The sequence below is a fragment of the Syngnathoides biaculeatus genome, chromosome 17, assembly GCF_019802595.1.
Source record: "Syngnathoides biaculeatus isolate LvHL_M chromosome 17, ASM1980259v1, whole genome shotgun sequence".
Classification (NCBI taxonomy): Eukaryota; Metazoa; Chordata; class Actinopteri; order Syngnathiformes; family Syngnathidae; genus Syngnathoides; species Syngnathoides biaculeatus.
The window spans coordinates 23,582,785-23,601,303 of NC_084656.1; the positions used below are offsets into that span (position 1 = coordinate 23,582,785).

The 18,519-nt window shown below is 53.0% G+C and overlaps 4 protein-coding genes across 8 annotated transcripts; all 4 read right to left on the minus strand.

Moving 5' to 3' along the window:
* Nucleotides 1-178: 178 nt before the first annotated feature.
* Nucleotides 179-5,422, minus strand: slc25a46 (solute carrier family 25 member 46). 4 transcript variants are annotated; one of them, XM_061800683.1, is made up of 9 exons: nucleotides 5,088-5,422; nucleotides 4,525-4,921; nucleotides 3,766-3,808; nucleotides 3,640-3,697; nucleotides 3,482-3,559; nucleotides 2,092-2,192; nucleotides 1,957-2,013; nucleotides 1,220-1,277; nucleotides 179-1,059 (listed from the first exon to the last, which is right to left on the minus strand). In XM_061800683.1, the coding sequence occupies exons 1-9, from the start codon at nucleotides 5,184-5,186 to the stop codon at nucleotides 451-453; spliced, it is 1,500 nt and encodes a 499-aa protein (XP_061656667.1). In that variant the 5' UTR covers nucleotides 5,187-5,422; the 3' UTR covers nucleotides 179-450. The 4 variants fall into 4 exon arrangements, with proteins under 4 accessions (XP_061656667.1, XP_061656669.1, XP_061656672.1 ...); XM_061800685.1 differs by having other exon boundaries at nucleotides 4,525-4,992; XM_061800688.1 differs by having other exon boundaries at nucleotides 4,997-5,422.
* A 2,071-nt stretch (nucleotides 5,423-7,493) lies between these two features.
* slc31a1 (solute carrier family 31 member 1) lies at nucleotides 7,494-11,606 on the minus strand. The gene is made up of 5 exons (XM_061800698.1): nucleotides 11,439-11,606; nucleotides 9,356-9,495; nucleotides 9,215-9,287; nucleotides 8,976-9,144; nucleotides 7,494-8,209 (listed from the first exon to the last, which is right to left on the minus strand). The coding sequence occupies exons 2-5, from the start codon at nucleotides 9,491-9,493 to the stop codon at nucleotides 8,008-8,010; spliced, it is 582 nt and encodes a 193-aa protein (XP_061656682.1). The 5' UTR covers nucleotides 9,494-9,495; nucleotides 11,439-11,606; the 3' UTR covers nucleotides 7,494-8,007.
* Nucleotides 11,607-12,732: 1,126 nt separating this feature from the next.
* Nucleotides 12,733-14,039, minus strand: atp6v1g1 (ATPase H+ transporting V1 subunit G1). 2 transcript variants are annotated; one of them, XM_061800706.1, is made up of 4 exons: nucleotides 13,810-14,039; nucleotides 13,476-13,576; nucleotides 12,945-13,159; nucleotides 12,733-12,863 (listed from the first exon to the last, which is right to left on the minus strand). In XM_061800706.1, the coding sequence occupies exons 1-3, from the start codon at nucleotides 13,889-13,891 to the stop codon at nucleotides 12,986-12,988; spliced, it is 357 nt and encodes a 118-aa protein (XP_061656690.1). In that variant the 5' UTR covers nucleotides 13,892-14,039; the 3' UTR covers nucleotides 12,733-12,863; nucleotides 12,945-12,985. The 2 variants fall into 2 exon arrangements, with proteins under 2 accessions (XP_061656690.1, XP_061656689.1); XM_061800705.1 differs by having other exon boundaries at nucleotides 12,733-13,159.
* Nucleotides 14,040-14,115: 76 nt separating this feature from the next.
* On the minus strand, nucleotides 14,116-18,321 carry fktn (fukutin). Its single transcript, XM_061800689.1, has 10 exons — nucleotides 17,878-18,321; nucleotides 17,268-17,327; nucleotides 17,028-17,201; nucleotides 16,817-16,963; nucleotides 16,084-16,214; nucleotides 15,885-16,017; nucleotides 15,692-15,821; nucleotides 15,151-15,284; nucleotides 14,963-15,087; nucleotides 14,116-14,884 (listed from the first exon to the last, which is right to left on the minus strand). Exons 1-10 carry the CDS (start codon nucleotides 17,977-17,979, stop codon nucleotides 14,668-14,670), a joined length of 1,353 nt encoding a protein of 450 aa, XP_061656673.1. The 5' UTR covers nucleotides 17,980-18,321; the 3' UTR covers nucleotides 14,116-14,667.
* Between the last annotated feature and the right edge of the window lie 198 nt (nucleotides 18,322-18,519).

Below are 18,519 nucleotides of genomic sequence, written 5' to 3' on the forward strand. Positions count from 1 at the left end.
TATCCAGAACGAGGGCGACACGCAGCCTTCCTTTTTTTTTTTGTGTGCGCCCTTCGCTGGAGGTGTCACAAAAGTACAAACGACAGTACTGGAAAGTAGCGCGTGGGTCAATCGCTCGTATCGATCGTTGAGGAAGGAACGTGATATTTCGTTTCAATTTAAACGTCTGACAAAAAACAACGGTCTGCACCACAATAATTTATTCTTTGCTGGATGACAAGTTGATACAAACAAAAATGTTTTTGGCTTCATGCGTGCGCGCACAAGTCAGGAAGTGACATCACGGTGAGGTCAGCGCACGTGCTGAACTAAGCGAGGAGCATGCGCTCATTTGGATATTTACAACTCGCGCAGCTCTGGAAAAATCTTTGTAACAACAAGAAGAAGAAGAAGAAGAAGACAAAAAGGTCCCGTTTACTCAGAGTTTGGGGCGCCGACGAGGAGCGACACCTAGCCGACCTTGCCCTCCAGCAGCAGCAGCCGCAGAAGCGTCCTGGCGCCGGCCAGCAGAGCGCCGTGCAGCGCGAACTGGGCCGCCAGAGCCCCGAAGCCCCGGTAAAAGCCGGCCCGGCCCTCCTTGCGGCGGATGGCGTGGACGCAGTCGGCCAGGCCGTCGTACTGCGTGTTGACGGGCAGCACCAGCGGCCCGCCGCCGTTCCCCGCGCCGGCGGCCGGGCCCGCGCCGTCCGTGGCGTCGATGATGGTGCGCGTGCCCTGCAGGCTGAGGCGGTGCAGCGTCGTCTCCAGCGGGTACGCCAGCGCGTCCGCCGCCAGCGAGCCCAACCAGGCCGCCGCCAGCTCGGGGAAGTGGGCCTCCAGCGGGTCCGCCGCCGGGCCGCGGCCCGGCTTCTCGCCGCGCCGGTGCAGCCACAGCGCGGCCCGCTGCACGGCCACGGCCACGGCGTAGCGGAGGACGGCGTGGCACGCGGCGGGCAGCAGCAGGGCGCCGAGAGGGAGCAGGCGGCGGCTGTGAGGGGCGCCCGCGCCCAGCAGGCGGGCAAAACCTTCGCGGACGCAGTCCAGCAGCCCCGAAGACGACTCGTCGCGTGCGATCTCGCTCTGCGGAGGCACGGCAAGTCGCGTCAGCGGTCCGCGCCCGTCGGGGTTAAGGGCCATCTATGTATTTTGCTGAGTACATTTAGAAAATGGAAAAAAATAAAAACCTCCCAAGGAAGTTTCCCAAACTTTACCAGGAAGGCTTTGGAAATTTTCTGCTCACCTGCACAGTCTCGATGAGGCTGGAGCAGTAGAAAGGAAGTGCCACCATCGCCGTCAGACTGCAGACAGGTGTCAAAATAAAAGATTAGCAACACTGAAAAGGATCATCATCATCATCATCGCTTAGCTCGACATTGTTCAGGTGTGTGTGTGTCCCCCCCCCCCACCCCCACCCCGAGTCGGAGTTGCTTGCCCGAAGGACGTTTGGAAGGATTCGCCCCGTCGGGGGTCCCTCAAAACACGGACAAATTACGCAAGTGCACTTTCTTTCTTCTCTGGGCAACAGCAACTTGAAAAACGGGTCAGAAACTTTGGAAGTCACAATAACTGTGCCTTTTCATTTGAGTTACTTCACCTCATAGTTAAGGGATTATTCTATTTGACTTTAATCTCGTTTGATATCATGACAATAAAGGCTTTTGATTCGATTGCCTTGGCCACAGGGGGGCAGCGCAACGCAGTCACAAACAGAAGACTTTCACAACTACTGTCAGGGACGAGTAATGGTTGTTTTTGCCTTCGACTCATGATAGCAAATAACACTTGCTTAAGAGTTACAACACCGTGACCCCAGTGCTAGATGTTAGCCCATCCATGGCGTTTTGCATTCTTTGCTGGCTGGCAAGAAGCTAAGAAGAACACGTGAAAGCATCTTTTTGGAAACGTTGCGGACGTCCGCCGTACTGGTGGCTCGTTGTCAAGTTTGCCAGCATTGCAATTTCAAACAAACAAACTCACCCTTTGAGCAGGAAGTGCCCGGCCAACTGTTTGGCGCTCCAGCGGTGGGGAATCTCCCTGCGACCACAAACGCATCCGTGTTAAGGTCGCGCGCCCCCCCCCCCCCCGACCAAAGCAGTGCGTGGTGCCGGTTACCGTGGCAACGGGGTGAACTCGCTGATGACTCCCTCAGCGCCCAAGGTGACGCCGTGCACGATGAAGGTGCTGCCCATCCCCTTCCACAGCGCCCGCGGGCCCTGGACAGCGTTGCGACATTTTCGCAGGAAGTCAGCACGGCGACTTCCAGCTAAGCAGGCAATTTCTGCCCATTTTTGGAAACTTCTCAACTTTCAACGGAAAGCCAAAGCGGGAACGGAAGTCAAACATCTTTGCGGGTAGCTCGTTTGATTTCACGCCGGAGGCGACGAATAAAGTCTAAAGTCGGCGTTGACGGATTTCAGTTTCAACTGAATTGATTCTGAAAAACATTCTGGTCATGGCTGGCTTGAAAAACAGATGAGGAATACAAACAAAGGAATTAAAAAGGAACAACATTTGGGGACGTTGAACTGGACAACAGACAAATCAAAAATGATCTGCTTTGTTGACTTTCTTTGTCATGTTGTTGATGTGGAGAAAACATATCTGTCGGGTCAAGTTTGAATCTGATCAATCTTCATTCAATTGACGCCTCCGTGGACATTGCGCAATCCGCCTCACTGACCAATCAGAGGCCAGAGATCCGCATCGACCAAAGCCCGTTTTTTGCTCCCGTCGTTTTCTCAAGACAACATTGCGTGGTCCAGTATAGGTTTAGTTAGCGTTTTATCGCGTATTTGGGGTTATTTAACAACAAATATGGTTAAGAGGTGTAGTCGCGGACTTTGTAATCGTGACGACGGGTATCGTGAAAGGCCAGTCGGTGGAGTTCCATTCGTACCCTTTCCAAAACCGAAGACCCGGTACGAAAAATGCCTTCGATGGATCAAACTTTGTGGAAGACCGCATCATCAACTAAATCCATCTAATATCAACCGGAACACACATGTTTGCACCAACGTATGCCCTAAATTTGATTTTCAATACACGTCTCGTATAAATGAATTCGAAGTTCTTCGCTAGCATAACACTGCCGCGTGCGAACGATTGACACACTTATTCTTTGTCGAGCGATATTTAGCGATGATCGGACTGCACAAACGTATCGATTTCTTGGTGGCTCGCGGCCAGAAGCTTAACCAGACTGTGTTTGCGCGAAGATATGCCCTAAATTCGATTTTTAATACACGTCTCGTATAAATGAATGAGACGTTCAGCGCTAGCATAACATTGCTACGTGTGAACGACTGAATGAAATCAGAAGCATGGCGTCTCTCTCAGTTAAGAATGTATTGTATTTGGCATTTTTACTGTTTGTCTTACGTCAGCGCACGAGGCGTGACGTCACATCGGGGGGGCGCGGTTAAGCGCCCTGCACGCAGGGGTCAATTGCATTTCCCATCCCACCGATTCACTTAAATATTTCCGCATCTTCAGATGGACGTACCTGAGCCTTGCTGATGGCGTACATGACGGCGAGAGCGCTGAACGGCGACAGGTGGTTGCACTGCGCGTGGTAGTTGACCTGGCGGGGGGGGGGGGGGGGTCACAAACACAAAAGGTGGCCGGTTGGGGCGGGGCGGGCTCAGCGCCAAGCGGGCTCACCTGACATTGGCGGCGGAAGACCACGCAGGGATGAGTCAGCACGTTCTCTGCGAAAAGACTGCACGAGCACGCGCGTTAGCGGCCGTCCGGCACAGCGACAACGCGACGTCGCGATCGGGCCATCACCTGACGAGTCCGATCCCGAAACCCGTGAGGCGGTTCAGCTGCTCTGGAATCACAAACAAATCGCCCCGTTGGAAGAAGAACAACGTGCCCAAATTCTTCTCCTTCAAAGTAAATTTGAAAATTGAAATCGGAAAAGTTGTCAATTCCTCCAACTCGGTCGCTGAATTGTTAGGACGGACCCCGCCAAGTTAACCGAGTGCGTCCGAGCAGGCTCGCACAGCTAGCGCGCGTGAGAGCGCCAAACCGCGCCAAGGCTGTCAAAGTCATCTTCGTGGTTTTGCTTTCCCTCAGTTATGACTGCAAAACCAAAAAAGTCTTTCCACTGCCGCATGAAATTTACGAAGTACTTTTGGAATCAGAAATACACCAGAATGGGGTTTTCAGCCATTGCTCATGTTTAGAAACAAAAACTATTCAATGTAAATACATTCATCGCTAAGCAAAGCCTCTTTTATGATTAAATTCTGTTTTGATTTTGTTTGCAGAAAGGAAAACTGAGGATTGACCCGTGCCGGCTGCACTTTTTCACTTGCCCTTTGACCTTACCTACAGCGTGCCCAACTTCATGTCAAAATGTATTTCAACCTTTTAATTCCAAAAGATCTTTGACTGCTAATGTGAAGAAAGCGCTTTGCGGTGCAATGACGGAAAGTCCGTCAGCAAGAAAATGAACTCGAGTCGTTCTTCTGATGCTGACAACCTCAAGCTAAGATGAGCTGAGCTAGGCTAGGCTAGGCTAGGCTAGGCTAAGGTCCTCACCAGGGGGAGGCGGCGGCGGCGGCGGCAGGGGGCCACCAGCCTGCCCCGTCGTCGCGTCCCAGTCCGAGGCAGCCCCGGGTGGCTCGTCGTAGAGCGGGGTCCGCTCCCCCGAGTGCAGGTTGCGGCTGCCCGGGATGTCCGGCGGCGTGGTGACCCAGTGGAGGTGCTGCGGCGGCTCCGCGGGGCCGCTCCGCAGCGAATAAGCCGAAGAGAAGTGAGGAGGCTCGTCCCGGCCGCCGCGGTACGCGAGCCCGTCGAAGCCGTCCGGTCGTCTGGACGCCATGAGGACGAGGACGACGACAACGAGGAGGAGGACGAGGGTGGACCACCACGGCCGGACGAAGCTCGTCACACCGCCACCGTCGACGGCTCCGGACGGACGACGGCGAGCTGACACCTGTCACCCCCCCCCCCGGAAATCAGGCCTTCAAGTCCCTTCTCGGTGGCGGCCCGGGCGATTAGCGCCACCTACCGGATTGGAGTGGCACGCACCGACTCGTTGCCATCTTAAAGTAAACAAAAGCAAACAATCTATTCACAACTTTAGGCATCCCTTGACTCACATATGAACGTCGATTATGAGGTCGGTCCACCCTTTGCAGCAAGAACAGCTTCAACTTTTGTCGTTTGGGTGTGTGTTGTTTATGGAAATTGAGCAGCATTCTTCCAACTTGATGTTGGACCACAAGGCCTTGACCTCAGTCTTGTCTGGTCGGTTTCAGACTATCATCTTCAAGGTCTTTCTGGACCAGGCCTCGGGGGCAGCGCCAAACTGTTCCCACCAAGCTGGAACATCCTGAAGCGTTCGGAGTCCCTTTCACCGGAACTGCGGCCCAGCACCAGAATCCCCACCGCGGTCAAGCCGTTTTTGTTGCGATTCGGCACTGTGAATCCCACCTTCAAAATAAAAGTCTACAACCAACACTCGCATCGCAATTGAGCCCTCCGTGGATATTGCGCAATCCGGGTCACTGACCAATCCGAGGCCAGAGATCCGCATCGACCAAAGCCCGTTTTTTGCTCCCGCCATTTTCTCAAGACAACATTGCGCGGTCCAGTCTAGGTTTAGTTAGCGTTTTATCGCGTATTTGGGGTTATTTAACAACAAATATGGTTAAGAGGTGTAGTCACGGACTTTGTAATCGTGACGACGGGTATCGTGAAAGGTGAGTCGGTGGGACTTCGATTCGTACCCTTTCCAAAACCGAAGACCCGGTACGAAAAATGCCTTCGATGGATCAAACTTTGTGGAAGACCGCATCATCAACTAAATCCATCTAATATCAACCGGAACACACATGTTTGCACCAAGGTATGGCCTATATTTGATTTTCAATACACGTCTCGCATAAATGAATTCGAGGTTCTTCGCTAGCATAACACTGCTACGTGTGAACGATTGACACAGTTATTCTTTGTTGAGCGATAGTTAGCGACGATCGGACTGCGCAAACGTGTCGATTTCTTGCTGGCTCGCGGCCGAAGCTTAACCAGACTGTGTTTGCACGAAGATATGCCCTATATTTGATTTTCAATACACGTCTCGTATAAATGATTTCGAGGTTCTTCGCTAGCATAACACTGCTGCGCGTGAACGATTGACACAGTTATTCTTTGTTGAGCGATAGTTAGCGACGATCGGACTGCGCAAACGTGTCGATTTCTTGCTGGCTCGCGGCCGAAGCTTAACCAGACTGTGTTTGCACGAAGATATGCCCTATATTTGATTTTTAATACACGTCTCGTATAAATGAATGGGACGTTCTCCGCTAGCATAACACTGCTGCGTGTGAACGATTGACACACTTATTCTTTGTTGAGCGATGATCGGATTGCACAAACGTGTCCCTTTCTTGCTGGCTCGCGGCCAAAACGTAACCAGACTGTGTTTGCGCGAAGATATGCCCTAAATTTGATTTTTAATACTCGTCTCGTATAAATGAATGAGACGTTCTCCGCTAGCATAACACCGCTAAGTGTGAACGATTGAATGAAATCAGAAGCATGGCGTCTCTCTCAGTTCAGAATGTATTTATTGTATTGTATTTGCCATTTTTACTGTTTGTCTTACGTGAGCGCACGAGGCGTGACGTCACTTCAGGAGGCGTGGTTAAGCGCCCTGTACGCAGGGGTCAATTGAATTGTTTCTTTTCATATTTGTTGGAAATGATTTCAAACCCTTTTTGAAAAAAATCATTTCACTTCTTTGTGTGCCTGCATGTCAAGATTCAAACTAACATTGCTGCTTGCCATCCTCAGTTCACTTCTTTGATGGTAAGAGTTTATTTAACCCCCCCAGACAACTCGGCGCCAGGCGGTCAGACGAGCCAAATCTGGATTCGCCAGTCCGCTCCGCTGCTCTGGCAGCGAAGTGCTTTCCACTTCCACCTCCACGTCCGACGCCGTGCGTGGCGCTCGGCGACGTACGGCTCGGACTTCGGAAACCCGTTGGGCAAAGCTCCCCGCGCGCCGTTCTCGAGCTCACCCGCAGGCCGCGTCACATTTGGAGCGACGTATCCGTCAACGCGGCAGACGGTCGGCGACCTCTTCGTACTCGCCTCGCTTTGCCACCTGACACGGGGCTCAAGTCGTTTCCACGTTCTTCTACGACCAATATTTCGCGGCGCCGAAATCGCCCGACCCGACTTGTTGCACAGGTCCCGCTCGATGGCGGGTCCACGCTGGAGGTCGCAGAGCTCCTGACGGCGAGGTGTTGCTTCACAAAAACGGTCCGCCTGTGAGGTGCGGCACACCCGATTGACAAGCGATCCGTGTCAGAATCTTGATCAGACGCCGAACTTCATCCATTTTGAAGATTCCCCGGAAGCGCCAGTCGGTGTCCCGTCCTGCGCAGGTGAACTCGTGTACCGGATCGTCTTCGTGTAGTGGAGCGATCGCCTTTAAATTCTGATTCTGAAGGGGTTTTTTTTGAGGTTTGATGAAAGGTGGGAAAGGAAGACAGACCGACAGGCAGGGGCGACACATCCAAACTTTATTTCCGATTGGTCACTCAACAACAACAAGATGAAAATTTGTGGCGCCTTTCAAACGACAACGTAGAACGTAAACGAGACGCGCTTGTCAGCCACGTTAAGGCAACTTGTGTGCTTAAGGCCCGTTTGATCGTCCGACGGCTCCCCAAAAAGTAAACATTTTGGTTTCACGTCTTTTCATGACGTCGCTAAAACCCCCCAAATGACAAATGAGTCGGTCCGATCGTATCAGACGGAGATGCTAAACAGGAGATAAAATGTTGCGCGCTATGCTGACATTTACACGAGGAGCAGCTAGCCAGTTAGTGTTAGCTTCGGGTGTCACGGGACTAAAAAAAAAAAAAAAGACAATTAATAAACGCTCTTGGTGAACATAATTAACCAGTAAGACAATGTACGCTTCCCGAGTCGGCCGTGCAAAGCTACGTACGACTTCCGACCACGCGGCAAAGTCGGTCGGCCGACGACAGGAAGCGTCCGTGACGGGAATTTAATGACAGTGCTCCGTGATGTCCACCACCACCGCCTTGCGCCAGCTGAACAGGAAGTAGCCGGCGCCCGCGCCCGCCGCCACCGCCATGCACAAGTACGCGTTGTACGTCATGAAGACCAACATGAGGAAGTAGCTGACCACCACCTGGACGATATGCAGCAGCGTCTGCAGGAAGTGGGCGGGGCTGAGCATCCTCTGCCTGACAACGCAACGGGACAGCGTCAGCGTTAGTCTTCGCTGGAGTGTTTGATGCGTCATGAATAAAATCATCAAATATGCACACGAACACATTCCAAAGAATCATGCCAATTATGGCAAAGCTTGGAGATTTATTTAGAACCTGTACAAACGAGTCCCAAAGGGGGATGAGTGTTGGCGTCTTCCTTTGGAAAAACTTTGGTGTTTTGAAGGTAAACGTTTGTCATTTGGGGATTTGTGTGGCTGAGCTCGCTCTGCAAATCGCCATCTCCTCCAAACCGGCCGTCGATGGCTCGCAACGCGTCGAAACGCCAACAGCCAACGAAAAGCTCGGAAACATTTTGAAAGAATGAACGACGTCGGCCGCGTCCGTCTTTTCACGCGACGTTGGGGATCCGAAGCCTCGCGATCATTTTAGTATTCGTCTTGGCGCGAGGCGATACTCACGTATTCGTGTTAGCATCACCCTTGGCATGAGTGTTGCCATGACTCCATGTAGTAGCGGTATTAGCATGAGTCTCGACATGAATGTTTGCTTTATAAATAAGTCAACGTGCTAGCGTTAGTCTTGAACACGTAAGATGGTGCTAACCCTCCCTCGAGTGAAATCTAAAAATGAAGCATTCAGCTGCGACGCTCTCACTTTAAATTGGAAATGGATGGCCTGTTATTCGGGACCTCCAAGATTCATGCGTTCATTTCGACCAAAGCAGCGCTTTGGCGCCGTCTCGCTCGCCCCGCGTGAGCGCGTGTTCGCCGCCGCCTACCCGACAGTCTTGTGCGTCTCCATGAGGACCGTGCCGTCGGCGCCGGGCAGCGGCATGCAGTTGTAGCGCACGTTGACCTGACTTCGACGCAGCAGCGCCTCGCGGCCCACCTTCAGACCCTCGTACAGGACGGCCAACAGGAAGACGCCCGTGCACGCGCCCACCATCTCTGATTGGAGGAACGAGAGGAGGCGGGGTCACGTCAAACGTTGGAAGAGTCAGGGTGGCGCGAAGCTCACCTCCGGCTGAGTTGATGAGGAGCCCGCTGAAGAGCAGCTCCACGTGCTGGTAGCCGAAGTAGAAGGTCATCGCCTAGGCGACCCACTTTGCGTTATAGCATCTGGCGAGCGTCCGACACTTTAGCGCGTGAGACCACATACCATGCCTCCGTGCCCCCCGTGCCCGCCTCTGTCGGCTCCGTCCCCGTGGTCGTGACCCACGGTGGGCGAGGGCGTGGCCATCACGGCGTGCTCGTGGTGGTGGTGGGTGTGGTCCGTATGCATCGATGTGTGGTTCATCGCTAACACGCACACACAAACACCTTCAACAGGCCTGATCCGGTTTAGTAAAGGCCGGGCCGGTGCAGTCCGGTCCGGTCTTTGACCTTTAAGCCGTCCTGTCCGGTTTAGTAGTATACACTGGTGCAGTCCAATCTAGTATTTGATTTTCAAGATGTCCGGTCAGGTCTGCTCCAGTTTGGCGCAGCAAAGTTGACTTCATTCTAGTCCATGTGGGCTGGTCACGTCGCGGTCACGTCATTACAGAACCATTTGGTCTTGCCTGTCTGTGACCTTCAGGCAACCCGGTCAACGCTTGTCAAGTCGTGCCCGCGCCCAGTCCAGTCCAGTCCAGTCCAGTCCAGTGCAGTGCAGTGCAGTCCGCCACCCTCCGGTCTCTGACCTTAAACCGACCTGATCCAGCCTGGCCCAAAACCAGTGTAGTCTAGTCTCGAGGGTTCTAGTCAGGTTCAGTCTGGTCCAACCTTGTCAAGTCTAGTCTCGACTAGTCCGGTGCACTTTAGTAGCGGGCAGCCAATCAGCAGCCAGCTGAGTGTTTAGGTGCCTCGTTGTCCTTGAGAAAAACAAAGCCGCCAACAAGCTCAATTGAAAATTCTTCCGGCCGTCACGTTACTGTTTGGGCTTCGTCAGCCAATCGGAGCCACTGCGGCATCTGCATCACTGTCGTCACGACGCCTCATTTCGGTGACCGAAAGCAGGCGCTCGACCCTAATCCGATTGGCCGCGGGGCCTCGGGCAAAAAGATGGCAGCGGCCAATCGAATCAGAGCTCGTTAAGACAAGCTGAAGCTTCCCTGTCGCAGCGAAGCCCCCGTTAGCGCACGTCGGCGGGGAAAACGGGAAAAACGGACACGCCTTTCCCCCTAACTATACGCCGTCGTTTATTCATACAAAGTTTGGCGTCTTTCGGGAGGCGGCGAGGAGCGAAAGACGTCCGACGCAGTCGTGGATCGGTACCGACCGACTCAGTTCGCCCTGAAAACGTCCACTCAGCGTCGCTTTTTCCCGGTTCAGGAGTCGGGCACGCGTGAACGATTGCCAACGCAGTCGCAAATCGTCGTGCGATACGCCCGCTAATTAGCGCCCTTTAACAAAAAAAAAAAAAATCGCAGCTCGCTACGTCGCGGCCGTGTTGTTTATCTAGTCGACTCCCATCCCGACGTCGCGGCCGTGTTGTTTATCTAGTCGACTCCCATCCCGACCGCCGGCGCAACAAAAGCAGACTTCAACCCGGCATCTGCGCTTGCTGCAACCTTTGATCTCCACAAAGTTCTTTGTGCGCGTGTCAGGTGACAGGAAGTGATGTCGACCGCTCAGCGTCTCCTTTTATCCCATCGTACAATGTAACAATGGCCCAAGAAACGCATCAAAGTCCGCATATTGCAAATATACATGTCTGACGGTGAGAATGACAATGTAATAACTATGTTGATATTCTCTGGTGCACGTGGGACGTTGATCTATCCTCCCAAAATTTTGATGACAAAAAAAGAACAAAAACCCAAAACACTTGGTAACACTTTAAATTGTAGTCGCTATACTTGCCTAAGTGTTCGATTTGACCTCAACGACACGTTTTTGTGTACTTGTTAGGTTTCATCTTAGCCAAAGTAGAAGATCTTCTCAATTGGTTCAAGCGGACAAATGTAGATTCAAGAAATGACGATTTTTTAAAAAATGCCAACCTGTTTTTTTTTTTTTTTTTTTTGCTTGTAAATGATGGTCCGATCATTTCTTTTACGTGTGCTCCAGATGCAATTGTTGTTTTTTTTTTTTTTTTTTTTTTTTTTTTAAGTGCTCCGTAAATGAAATCGAGCCGAGTTGATCGTTATCGGTTCTTGTGGTTTTGAGAGACCCGATTGAGTAAGGTGGACGAACTCGGTCGGTCCCGAGTCGGCAACCCCGCAGAGGTCACCAAAACGACAACAAAGTGAAAGTTGACCGACCTGGACGAGGACGACTTTTCTGCGCTTCTTTTGTCGCGGCCTTAGCTGTGGCGCCCACACGCGAAGCAGACAAAAACAAAGACACACAAACAAATGGAATTTTGGCAAAGATGAGCAAAAATGGACTTCAACGAGCCGCGCGGCGCTGGTCGGCGTCTCGTCTGAGGACAGAAGGTCCACTTCCGCTAGCGACGTCACGACGCACGGCTCGCCGGGAGGAACGTGACACGAAAACGGACCAATCGGACGCGGGAGCGAGTGGTGGGCGTGGCTCGCCCGCAGCCACGTCGCTGAGGCGAAATCACGTGACCGCCCGCTTCAGCGACGGATGGCAACTCGACGGTTACCTTGGAGACGGATTGTCGGACTCATTGCGTCACTAATCACCACATTCAAAGGTTACTTTTGCAAACAACCAAAAGACTGCAAACCAAATCAATTTGACACCAAAGCAAGAAAAAAATAGCACCTCGCTCAATCATGTTGTCGGGTTGGTAACTCTAATATTCATAACAATGACATGCCATACGATTAATTATAACACGCCTTGTAGTACTAATATACACGAGAAACTTTGTGGTCCATGTTTAACAAGGACTACGACAGAAGCGGGACTCATATGGATGGCAGTACAATCAGCGTACGTTGATATGAATAATACCGGTCGTACATACTTTAGATCCAAAAGTGCAAAGAATTTAGCATCTTGAGCGAGTTGTGGGATTTCGAGGCAGGCGGAAGCTACCGAAAGCCGCCAGTGATACCGTCAACCGGGATTTGGCGCTCCGATCGTTCACGTGCGCCCGAAAAATGAACGATGATTTGTTCCCGTGTTCATTTAAACTGCGTGTGTGTGTGTGTGTGTGTGTGTGTCACAGGTCCGAGCGCCGTGGTCGAGTCCACAAAGCGCACGTCGGCAGCCGACACCAAACGGCTCCGTTTCTTCTGTTGCTTTGGTCTGTCCCGGATGCAGTCTTGACATTAAGGACTTTGCCCCCCCACCCCCCCATACATGAAGGCAACGAACGCAAGACACACCCAAACCTCTGCCGGCGACAAAGGTGAACGAGTCCACTTCTGAGCGAAAATGTCTACATCGCTGTCACGTGACGCGTTTGTACGAGACCTCAACACCGAGTTCAATTCGCTGCTTTGTTCACGTGTTCGTGCTCACTATTGTCGCCAGTGAATCCGCAAAGAAAGAAACGGTTCTATTTTGGACAGGGGGGGGGCGGACACAGTCCAATTACAGCATCTCAATTTCACTGCTTGAAAGAAAAAACAAGGGGTGTGCTCACTTTTGGGAGATACGACTTTTAATTCACGTTACATTTAGTTTTGACATTACAATCGTGATCCTGCGATTCAATTCTGATTTATTGACATCAACGTCAGCGCCGCTATCACAAACAGGAAGTCATGCAGCTACGGAGGAGGACACGAGTTTCAGAAAGAAGAATAATTTAATAGAAATACAGGCAAACCGAAGATGATTTCTACATTTACCAAACAACAAGAAAGACGGGAAGCAGCGCGACGCCGTCCAGTTAGCCGGCCACGCGGTAGTTCAAGTGAAACTCGGGCTGGATGTCGCACACGCGGCGCAGGAGGTCGCCCAGCACCCCGTCCCGGTTGCCACGGTAACTGCTCTGGATATGACCCATGCGCTCGGCCGTGTCGCGGTCCACCTCCACCGCGCTGTTGCCGTGGGAACCCAGCGCCTGAACGCAATTGCAGATGCAAATATTACTGCACGCCTGCCGGCATTAGTTTAGCGATAATAAGTAGCGGCGACTCCCAGAAGACCATCTCAACTCGAGGAGTTTTTTGACGTTCTGCAAAAGTACAAAACTACAGCTTACGGGGGGATTGAATAAGCTTGAACATGTCACAGGATGGGAGCACAGCACTACATGAAGCTCTTCAACTGGCTCCCACATAGTTCCGTGTGAGTCACTGGCCACTGGTACATCACGAGTAGAATTATGATATATCAGTGGAGGGAAGAAAAAAACAAAAAACGTGTCTGGTCCTCACCGCCGCCTCTTTGGTCTTGAACTCTTTGTCCCTCTGCAGTCGGTACTGTTCGATCTCAGCTTGAGCTTCTTCTTTGGCTTGCTTCAGACGCCGGTTTTTCCCTGCAAAGTTGCATTCAATCAAGCTAATTGTCACGTGACGCGACCAAACGAGCCGGGGGTGGGGGAGAGCAGCGGCACGTGACGTGCCCCCCCCTCCATTCGAAGTGCACGAAGGTCGAAACAATAAACGATTGAATTTGGCCTTTTCCGACGCGGTTCGCGAGATCAAATGTCATTTTTGAGGCGAGTCCGATGGAATTGAGAGAATCAGAACGCGGCCCGGGTCCACTCACGTTTGCGGGCTTCGGCCACCTTCTCGGCGGCTCTCTTTTCGGCCTGCAGCAGCTGCTGGATGCCCTGAGACTGACTCGCCATCGTGGAGCGACGCACAACCGAAGAGAAGAGAAGAGAAGAGAAGACGCCTGGCGCGGAAGGGACGTCGAGCAATGGCGGCCGCTGAGCGATCAGCTGACACTCGACCAGCCCGGGTCACGTGACCTGCCGTTGCCCGGATGCTCGCTAACCCCGCCTCCTTTCAGACTAAGCGTTCTTAATAGATTCCGGAATATCTCCTTTTTGATGAGCAATTCCTCCACAACGCGAGTCAACTTTTTTATTTACAGAGCAAATAAACACCAGTCCAAGAGAAATTATCGTGCACGAAAATCACAGATCATTACAAAAAAAAATAAACTTCCACCAAAATAATAAAAATGACACCCTTAACTCCGACATACGTGTACAGAAATGTGCTGCACTCGTGCATTTCAACATCCATCCATGTTCTTCAACGCTTATCCTCACGAGGAGCGCTGGAGCCTATCCCAGCTGTCAACGGGCAGGAGGCGGGCACACGGAGACAAACAGCCGCACTCGCAATCACACCTGGGGGGCAATTCTGAGGGTCCAACTCACGTCGCATGTTTTTGGGATGTGGGAGGAAACCGTAGAAAAGCCGCGCAGGCACGCGGAGAACATGCAAACTCCACACAGGCGGGTCTGGGATTGAACCCGGGACCTCAGAACTGTGAGGCCAAAGCTTTCCCAGCTGAGCCACCGCGCCGCCCGTTTAAACATTTCATTTAATATTCACCGGCGGCGCTTTGCGGCCTTTTTTTTTTTTTTTCCCTCTCCCCTCTCCTCATTTGGGTTCAATAGACCTGAATGAGCCGGTCCCAGTCCCGGAGCGGCCACACCCCGTTTTCTTGGACGTTGCTGGGCGACGACTTCCAGTCCCACGCCCTCAGCGGGACGCGCCACGACGCGGCCCCGTAATTGGCCGTCACGTAGTCCAGCGTCTGGCACGGGACTCCCACTCGGACCTCGGCCAGCTCGGCCCAGCACAGCGAGAAGTGCGGGAAGGTGTACCTGCGGCGCCAGAGGAACGGGACCCGTTCACAAACGCGAGCCCGGCCCCGCCCCCGGCCCTCCGTCGGGTCCGCCTACTTGAACTTTCTGCCGCTCTTGGCCTGCGTGCCGCCGTTCCAGCTCAGGTGGCCGTCGCGGTAGAAGAAGAAGACGTCCAGCTTGACGCCGTCCCTCACGAAAGACAACTCCAGACTGTCCTCCACCTGGGCGGAACCGAGACCTTGTCGGAAAGAACACAAGAGAGGGAGGGAGGGAGGCGGGCTCACCTTGCCGAACTTGTGCTTGAGCGCCAGGCCCGCGTCCCGGAAGGCCGCGACCATGTCGGGCCGGAAGTCTCCGATGAAGATCCCGATGTCCACGTCGCGGCTGTACGGGATGAAGCCGCACTGCCGGAACCAGCCTGCGGGCGCACGCGGATCCTTCGGTCGGAGAATTTGCCTTCGACCCAAAAGCGAGCCCGACCGTCCGATCATCTCCGTTTGCCGGCCGACGGTGTCTCGCTTTGGTTTTTTCTTTGTACCGGAACCGCGTCATGAATTTTGTTGGGCTGACTGATGGCGGCGCCTCAAGAAAATCCCGTTTGGGGATTCTGTCTCACTGTCTGTCCACCAAGTATGTGATCGTAACCCGGTTGAACGCCTAACGTCATTTGCCACCAATTTGAGTTTTTAGCCTAAATTAAAAAAATATATATACAAAAAGTGGAAGTTTGGTCACGCGCTTTTCCGAAGCTACGTTAGCTTGTTGACCGCGATGATCACGTCCGCAAATATTCAAATCAAACTTTTTTTTTTTTTTTTTTTTTACCTAGGCAGGTCCCGCTGCTGATCCAGAAGGGCACCCGCAGACGCGTCAGCGTTTCGGCGGCAGACCGCAGCAAAGACTTGGCTTTGTTACGAAAGTCCAGCGCCTCGGGGGACGGCTCGTCGGGGTAGAGCTGCGGGAACGCAAAAGCGTCGGACGCCGTCGTGTGAGCCGAACTGGAGTTGAAAGGTCAAACCTGCAGGAAGTGCCGCGCGTCCCGGTAGCGGCATTCCAAAAAGCGAGCGCGCCGATGCTGAGCCAGGAAGTCCGAGACGTTCCCTGGGACGGCGACGTCCAGGCCGTCCACCGCCGTCGGTACCAGCCGGGGCCTGGGGCGGGGGGGGGGGGGGTGTGTGGTTTGCTCGCGTCGCGCCGTCGCGGCGCCGTGACCTCACCTGTCGTAGGCGCCGGCGTGGCGGCCGAAGTCCATCAGCGAGAAGGGCGCGAAGCCGCGGTCGGCGTCGGCTTTGAGGCGCAGCGGGCCGTGCCACAAGTAGTCGCCGCTACGCTCGTACAAGATCACCAGCTAAAAAAAAAAAAAAACAGCCACAAACGGGTGGGGTGGATTGGGGGGGGGGGCGGGGGGGCTACAGGGAGGCCGCGTCGCTCGCCGTCGTCGTCACCGCCTGCTTTGATTTTTGATTTACTACGCTCAAGTTATGGAAGACACATTTCATTTCAGTTCTTTAGTTCATGACAATGAGGTCGGGTCAGAAGATGAATTTTGTTGGTGGTTCAACGCAAAAAGCAAAACTTTCTCATGCACACAATTTGAATGATTATGAAAAATACAATCAAATCCCCAAATGCACCTGATTGGGATTCACCCAAGAAACAAACAAGCGTGAATTTGCGTTTGCTGGCTCCCGAGCGAGTCCGAGGAACCCAAAGAAAGAACTTTTGGGTTTGGTTTTTTTTCCTGCTTCAGCGAGCGGCACATTCTCGTTTGATTTGGTGGTGGGGGGTTGGGGGTTGGGGGGGGGGGGGGTCAGTTGAATTTCGCGCTCCGACTACAGAACAAAGAAAGTTACGCTACTCGCCACTCACGCAATAGTTGAGTGTTAATTCTTCTTCTTTTTTTTCTTTAGGGTTAGTCAGTCAAGTGTACTATTTGACAGCCCCGCCCACCTGGATGAAGTAGCCGTGGAGGCGGAGCACAAGATGCAGGGGGATGTCCTCCCCGGACAGGAGGTCTAAGCTGGCCAAGCGGGGGTCTTCTCCTCGCACCTCCAGCACCTGGAAACCTTTCTTCTCGGCGGCCAATAGGAAGGCGGCCTGCCGAGAGAGCCACTTTGCCAACGGGAGCGGCCGAGAGCCCCGACGCGACCGCCGTACTCACGTCGTACGTCCGCGCGCCGGCCAGCAGCCCGAAGGACGTGACGGCTCGCCCGCCGCACCGGAGGCCGCAGCCGGCCCCCGGCTCGCCCTCCAGAGACCCGAGGACGGCGGGGTCGGCCAAGAACAGCGGCAGGCGGAACCGCCGCGACAGCCGCAGGAAGCTCTTCACGCTTTGCTGAGGACACGTCGGGGTCGCCGATTAGCCGCAGAGCGAGGCGGCGTCTTATCTTTTCCGACTCACCCATTGGAGGTCGCCGGCGCTCCCTCGACCCGCCGCGCGTCTCGGGACGGCCGGGCCGGCCTGCGGGAGGAGACGTCGCCGGATTTAAACTCGGCACGGGTCTAAAGAGGAGGCCGGCCTGTCGTACGAGGGGGCAGAACGTACGATTCCCGAGAAAAGTTGCACAATTTTCAGCAAGTACATCTGTCAATAAAAACATGCTTCCAAGTATCGATTGCAACGCCCGTCCCAGCTCACTTCAGGCCAAAGGCGGGCGACACCCCGAACTGGTCGCCGGTCAGTCGCAGGGCACACACCGCCACCGCAATCGCAATCGACCCCGCACCAAAGTCAATCTTTTGCGTTTAAGGTTTTCTTACTCACACACAATTAGTTTCCACCACTGTCGGAAGGAGCTCTCATCGTCTTTGGGACTTTTTGTGCACTTTCGAAATCAAGCTCAAAGCTTAAAAGAATCCAAAGAGCACCATGAAGCTGCATATTTTATTGTCATAAACAGCACTCTTTCCGGGAGAATTCATTCACTCGCCCGCCGCCACTTATTCGAAAACTCCACTTGAAACGTTTTGTCAGCAGCCGACCCGGTCCGGGCAAATGACGTACCGCTTACCTTGGTGACGTAGTTCCGGTAGTACCGCAGCTGAAAGAGAAGGAAGACGCAGCTGCTCGCGGCCAGCAGCGCCAGGAGCGCCGTCCGGTTCACGCGAGGCATCCGCGCCTCATAGCCGCCGAACGGCAACTCGGCTTCGGCTTCGGCTGGGACCGTCAGAGCGAGTCGGACACGAAGCCGGAGTCAGCCGGCCGCCATCTTGCAGGCCATTATAGGGGCGGGGCAGTGTTTTCCGCTTCCGCTTTCTTCTTTCAAACTAAAAGGAAACGAAGTCGAAGGTTTTGCTTGCGCTGAACTTTTTTTTTCTTTTTTCCAAGGACTATTGAAAAATCAGCCGGAACAAAAGCAAACTACAAACAAAGGAGCCAGTCCACCTATTCTGGCATTTTTTTTTTTCTGGAAAGTTGTATCCCGGTGTATATTCTGACTTCTGTCTGCATTGAAAAAAAAAAAAATGATTGAAATCTTTTTTTATTAACAGAAGTTTGTCTTCGGTAGTTGGAGAGTCATAAAAATATACATTTAGGACATGAAAACACATTGCACGATAAAAGGTAATGTGACAATGGTCCTGGTACAAAAATGGGCAAAATATCACGATAGAAGAACATGATTGAAGACATCAATGATTGAAGACGTTAA